This window comes from Gadus morhua, chromosome 1, assembly GCF_902167405.1.
Source record: "Gadus morhua chromosome 1, gadMor3.0, whole genome shotgun sequence".
In the NCBI taxonomy this organism is placed as follows: domain Eukaryota; kingdom Metazoa; phylum Chordata; class Actinopteri; order Gadiformes; family Gadidae; genus Gadus; species Gadus morhua.
This window is the reverse complement of record NC_044048.1, coordinates 30,022,211-30,027,429: the sequence shown is the minus strand read 5'-3', so window position 1 is coordinate 30,027,429 and position 5,219 is coordinate 30,022,211. Positions and strand designations below refer to the sequence as shown.

At 48.5% G+C, this 5,219-nt stretch overlaps 1 protein-coding gene across 2 annotated transcripts; it reads right to left on the bottom strand.

The window, feature by feature from the left end:
- Positions 1-1,583: 1,583 nt before the first annotated feature.
- masp2 (MBL associated serine protease 2) lies at positions 1,584-4,525 on the bottom strand. 2 transcript variants are annotated; one of them, XM_030356104.1, is made up of 6 exons: positions 4,374-4,525; positions 4,066-4,288; positions 3,850-3,949; positions 3,433-3,564; positions 2,383-2,579; positions 1,584-2,167 (listed from the first exon to the last, which is right to left on the bottom strand). In XM_030356104.1, the coding sequence occupies exons 1-6, from the start codon at positions 4,379-4,381 to the stop codon at positions 2,009-2,011; spliced, it is 819 nt and encodes a 272-aa protein (XP_030211964.1). In that variant the 5' UTR covers positions 4,382-4,525; the 3' UTR covers positions 1,584-2,008. The 2 variants fall into 2 exon arrangements, with proteins under 2 accessions (XP_030211964.1, XP_030211957.1); XM_030356097.1 differs by having other exon boundaries at positions 1,587-2,167; positions 3,772-3,949.
- Between the last annotated feature and the right edge of the window lie 694 nt (positions 4,526-5,219).

The window sequence follows — 5,219 nt, the reverse complement described above, 5'->3', positions numbered from 1 at the left end:
ACCTTTTATACTGATGAATCTTAAATAAAATTGCCCATCATGTGCAGGCTATAGCATCCCTGGGAAAGCTGTGACCTAGAATCCAGAATCTAACTGACTTCCAAATCCACTCCTCTCTTCATCACTAACCTCCTTCCATCACCTTTCAGTGTCACTTTACCTCACGGTCCAATACTGCGATGGCCCCATCTCCCTTCACTGCACCAACAAAAACACTGAAGCATCATCGTTTGGAGGGGGTTTGTGTTGTTCAAGAAGTGTTTTATAGTCAACCATCTTTTGAATGATCCTCCGTATTTGATCCTGTGCAACACGCTGCTGATTGGCAACGACAACAATGAGTCATCAGGGTGGGGGGGAGCTTTGGGGGGCAGAAGCGTTGGGGAGGAGAGCCTTGGGGGCGTTGGGCATGCTACCGGTCGGCGGTTGGGTAAGGGTCTCCCGCTGTGCGTGGTTCCTGTAGCATTTACTGCGACGCTGCTAGCCGGCCTAGCTGGGGTGACAGCCTCACGTATTCCGCAGCAGAGGTGGGGTAACAGGTGTGCTGCGTGGGAGGTGGGGGGGCGGAATGGGGCCGGGTGGGTTCTGACATGGGAGGGCAAAGAAGATCCCAAAGCAGCATGGCCGCTGGAGCTCTGTTCCGTGGCGAATTGCGAACCGAATGCGGCGCCGTGGGTCAGGTGTTGGTGGTTTCTATAAAACACTCAGAAGCTTAGGATTGTGTGTGTGTGTGTGTGTGTGTGTGTGTGTGTGTGTGTGTGTGTGTGTGTGTGTGTGTGTGTGTGTGTGTGTGTCTGTGTGTGACTGTATGGGGGTGTTTTTCCTCACAGGATTGAAATGGCAAACGGCAACGTCATACACCATGGATCATGAAGCAAAGTCAATAAATTAATTTAAATAAATTACGCGTTTTTTCTCTTCTTCTGTTTCCTTCGCCTCCGGGCCAACATTCAAACAGCTACCTGGGTAAACGCAGTTCATTACACTGAAAATAAATATTGTAAGTGAGTGCAAAGGTGTGGATGGAGATGTGGTATTATGGGAGTGAAGAAGCTCATCGCAGACGAGTGTTTAGCTGGAAGTGGCCGGAGAGAGCCCAGAACAAGCTGCATAATGTATGAGGGTCAACCCACAGCGACCGTATTTAGCCGGACGGCAAACACAAGCAGGCTCAGGCTTGACTGAATATATTTTATCTTTCACCCAGCACATTAAAATGCCTCAAGCATGGGTTGTAGGTGATGGAGTAGGTTAGCTCAACCCACGAACACGCGACCACCGGGCCGGATGCGTCATAGCGACCCAGGATAGATTCCGACCTGAGGTCCTATGTTACGCTTCATTTGCTCCCCTGTCCTCAAGTCCATACAAATATACTAACAAAAATAAAGATCCCTGCAGTGTCGTTTGTCACTATGCTGCTGGAGGCTTGTTTGAACTTGTTCCGTGCTTTGTTTGGAGTACTTTACATTCAAGGTGTTTGTCCAGTCACTCTTTAGATAAAGGTTAGCCTTCAACACTCTCACACACACACACACACACATCATTTGAACTGATGGTTTTGAATTGGCCTTGGACTAAACTGAGAAGTTTCAGGACTTTATTATTGCACGGGCGTCTGGTGTTCTTGTATCAAAGGCAATAGTGTTGCAATCCTTGTCCTACTGTGACACCTGCAGTATATGCAATACATGCAAACAAATACATGTGCCTTTTTTTTTATTTATTTTTTATTTATTTATTTCTTATTGCTTATGTTTATTTATTTATTTATTTATTTATTTTTTCCACAATGTCTTGCTTTTTAAAAAATGTATGATGACTATATGCTCTGTAAGGTGACCTTGGGTGTCTTGAAAGGCGCCTCTAAATTAAATGTATTATTATTATTATTATTAAACCTTTCTCTTTGCAATAGAGCTTCTGGCACTCTCTGCAAGAGCTAGAACAGCCCTTTAGAACATCATCTATGGATGTTATTAAACCCCAATGGGCTCATCCCGCTGCCCTAATCCGACGTGTTGCTGGTATACTTGATCTTCCAGCCCTTGTGTTTCCCGGAGCGGTCAGACCTGAAGCTGATGTGCACTCTGTAGCTCCCCGTGTCGATGCGCCCCGGGGCCGACGAGCCACAGAAGGGCCCGTACTCTTGCCCCGTCGTCCAGATCTGGTGGGGGCAGAAGGGGAGGGACGGGTGATCAGCTGTGGACCACGGTGCCGCTGACTGGATGACGGACGGCCAGGGGACTAACGTATGCGTGGAGCGGCGCGGATCGTAGATCCTCCGGGACACCTCCACAATTAAGGGCATGGCGAGGAATACATTGCTCATTCATCGGCCTGCGCCTCTTTCCGATTGGCCCCCGGGGTCACGTGACCCACCTTCAGGGTGTCGTAGGGACAGGGGATCTCGGGGTGGCCCTCCACGTCGAACGGCTCCGGGAAGTCCAGGAGCAGGCGGTGGCCCTCGGGGAGGTGGATGGTGTGGTCACACTGGCTCATGGGGGGGTAGGGCGAGGGGTACCCCGGACTGGTCAGCACCCCCGACGGGGTGGTCAGTACCTGGCTAGGGCACGGCACTGGGGAGAGGGCACACGCAAGACAACCGGACATCGTACTCCGATGGGGTCAAATGGGATACGTCGGGATTTAAAACTTAGTGCATGAAAAAAAGATTGTGTTCTTTTCAGGCATTCTGAGGAATGCGATTGATTTAGATCGGATTAGTGTGCTGCTACGCGCACAGGTGTTGTAACAGACAGCGACAGATGAAGTGTAGCTGGGAGACCGAGCCGATGTAATTCATATCATTTTGGGTTATCTGACGGCAGATAATCGTTCCGGCCCATTTGGTGCGTGGTCTTCAACACATCCATGCTGGTAATTGTGAATAAAGACCGAGCGTCTGGGCTCTATTAGTACTGCAAACAGGTATCAATTTACAACGATTCTCTTTCCTTTTTTCTGTCTTTGGGGGGAGGGGTTGCTCTCTGCTCAGGGATCGAGGGGTAATTAACCTTGTCTCTGCCTCCTGGCCACAGATCCACTGCAGGGTGCATCAGTGCATCTATCAGGCTGGAACGAGTTGGGCCCGCCCCCTCCGGCAGCCTACACTCTCATAAAGTCTCCGGCTGTGCCTCAAATGTCAGCAAATCAACCCCCTGGAAAAGAGCTAGCTACTCGCACAGCCCTGATTGTCTTTTAAAGCAAGCAATTGACTAAATGAGCCAACTCAGCTCTTTGAGAGAAGACCAGACAAAGATTACTAGTAGTACTCTAATCGATGAAGAGCATTTTACATCACTTTCTTATGTTTTGTCTATTCACACTCAACACAAGCCATGTAATCCTGAATGTGTTATGTGTTATATTATTGTTACAGAATTGATGATAAAACGAACGTGCCTCAGGGTCTGAATAATAAGCTCTTACCAGTGCAGGACGCATTGTTGTCATGGAGAAGGAATCCCAGCCGACACGTACAGTAAAATCCTCCGATGTAATTGTGGCATAAATGATCACACACATCCTCGCCGTCTGCCGTTGCGAGGCACTCGTTAATGTCTACGAAAGAGAGAACAAAATATGTCAGCTACTGTTATAGGATTCATATATTTTCTATTCAAACAGTGCACTTTCAATGGTGAAAAAAAAACAGTGTTTAAACTCTGACATACACACTGACACGCACACACACACACGCCCACAGACAGAAGGGAACCGAACACGAGCGTGTGTGCCTCGCGGCCAAAGCCACACAGCATGCGTCACCTTCGGAGGTGTAAAACGCTCTGAAGCCAGTGAATCGGCCCTCGTTAGAGTAGTCGCTGTTAAAGACCACCGACATACGCTCCCTCGCTGACAGGATGACAGTGTTCCTCGGGGCGCTCTCTGAGCCCTTCTCGCCATCGCCGCAGAAACGCAACGTCTCGTTGCTCTCCGCCAGCACCTGATTTGACAAGGGGCGGGGGGGGGGGTCAAAGGAGGCACTTGAAACAGGAAGTACGGTGCGGCGGTTCTCTGGGCCGTTGTTAGGTCTTCTCTGTCTGTGCAGCGTGAACACACCTGCAGGTAGTCGTACTCGCAGTGCTGGGAGGGTTCCAGGCTGAAGTGCGTGAAGTAGAGCTTGACTCGGTGGCCCTCCGGGACGCTGATGTTCCACACCAGGCGGTGGTTGTCGGGGTAGGGCTCGGGGAAGCCCGGGGAGCTGAAGCTACCGAACAACCCGGTCAGCTCCACACTCCCGGAGACGTGGAGGAGGACGGACAGGACGCAGACACGAAACACACTGCCAGCAAAACGTAGGAGTGGGTTCATTAAAAACAAATGTGTACATATATTATTCAATGAATTAGGTTGGAGCAGATACGTACCTGTTCATCTTAGTTTTCCTAGGCTAAATGTGTAAACCTGCTAGTTGTAAGTGTCACTTGACAACCTTTGGCACAAGTGCAGAAGGGCAATGACCTGCTTGTGGCCGGCAGGCTGCTCCACAGACAGAAGGCCTCTTCCAATGAGCAAACAGACAGGATCCATTCGACAGTGTTGCACACATAACTTGGTCCCAAAGCTGTAAACTAGATGCAAACTATTTGTTAACCACTACTATTATTGCTACTATACTATTGAATCAGTTTGACACACACACACACACACACACACACACACACACACACACACACACACACACACACACACACACATACTCAATTTCAAATGTTCAAACGTTTTTATTAAATTGTAAACGGTTATATAACAACAAATTGATTAATTCATTTATGTGAAACAAGCACTTGACTTTGATTTCGAGTCGTAGACCTTTTAAAATAAAATAAAATAAATCCCACCCTTAATAAAACACGTGAGGGACCTATGTAGCACATCGGAGCCCTGTGAAAACACGCCCGGTCCCCTGACAGTGACGCTGATTCAAACAGAGGCTAACGGCTAATTACATCCAAGCGCGCTCTCATAATAGCCTTGTGTCGTGACTCAGTATTTAAAAGGTAAACGGAAACAAATACAACTCCAACCCCAGCGCTCTTTATAAAACCAGCCATCGGGTGGTCCGTTTGATAACCGGGTCGAGCACCGGAGAGGAAAACGGCCACCGAGTCATCAATAATATTTCTGTGGATTGAAAACCTCCACAGAGTTGACAATTAATAAGCCATCTGTGGCGTAATTATTGTAAGAGCAGACGTCATGTAAATAATAAC

What these genes read in the sequence shown, in the direction of transcription:
- masp2 (XM_030356097.1), bottom strand. An exon ending in AGCGTTTTACACCTCCGAAG is followed by an intron (nt 3,565 to 3,771) that starts GTGACGCATGCT and finishes TCTCTTTCGTAG; the next exon opens with ACATTAACGAGTGCCTCGCA. An exon ending in CAACAATGCGTCCTGCACTG is followed by an intron (nt 2,580 to 3,432) that starts GTAAGAGCTTAT and finishes CCCTCTCCCCAG; the next exon opens with TGCCGTGCCCTAGCCAGGTA.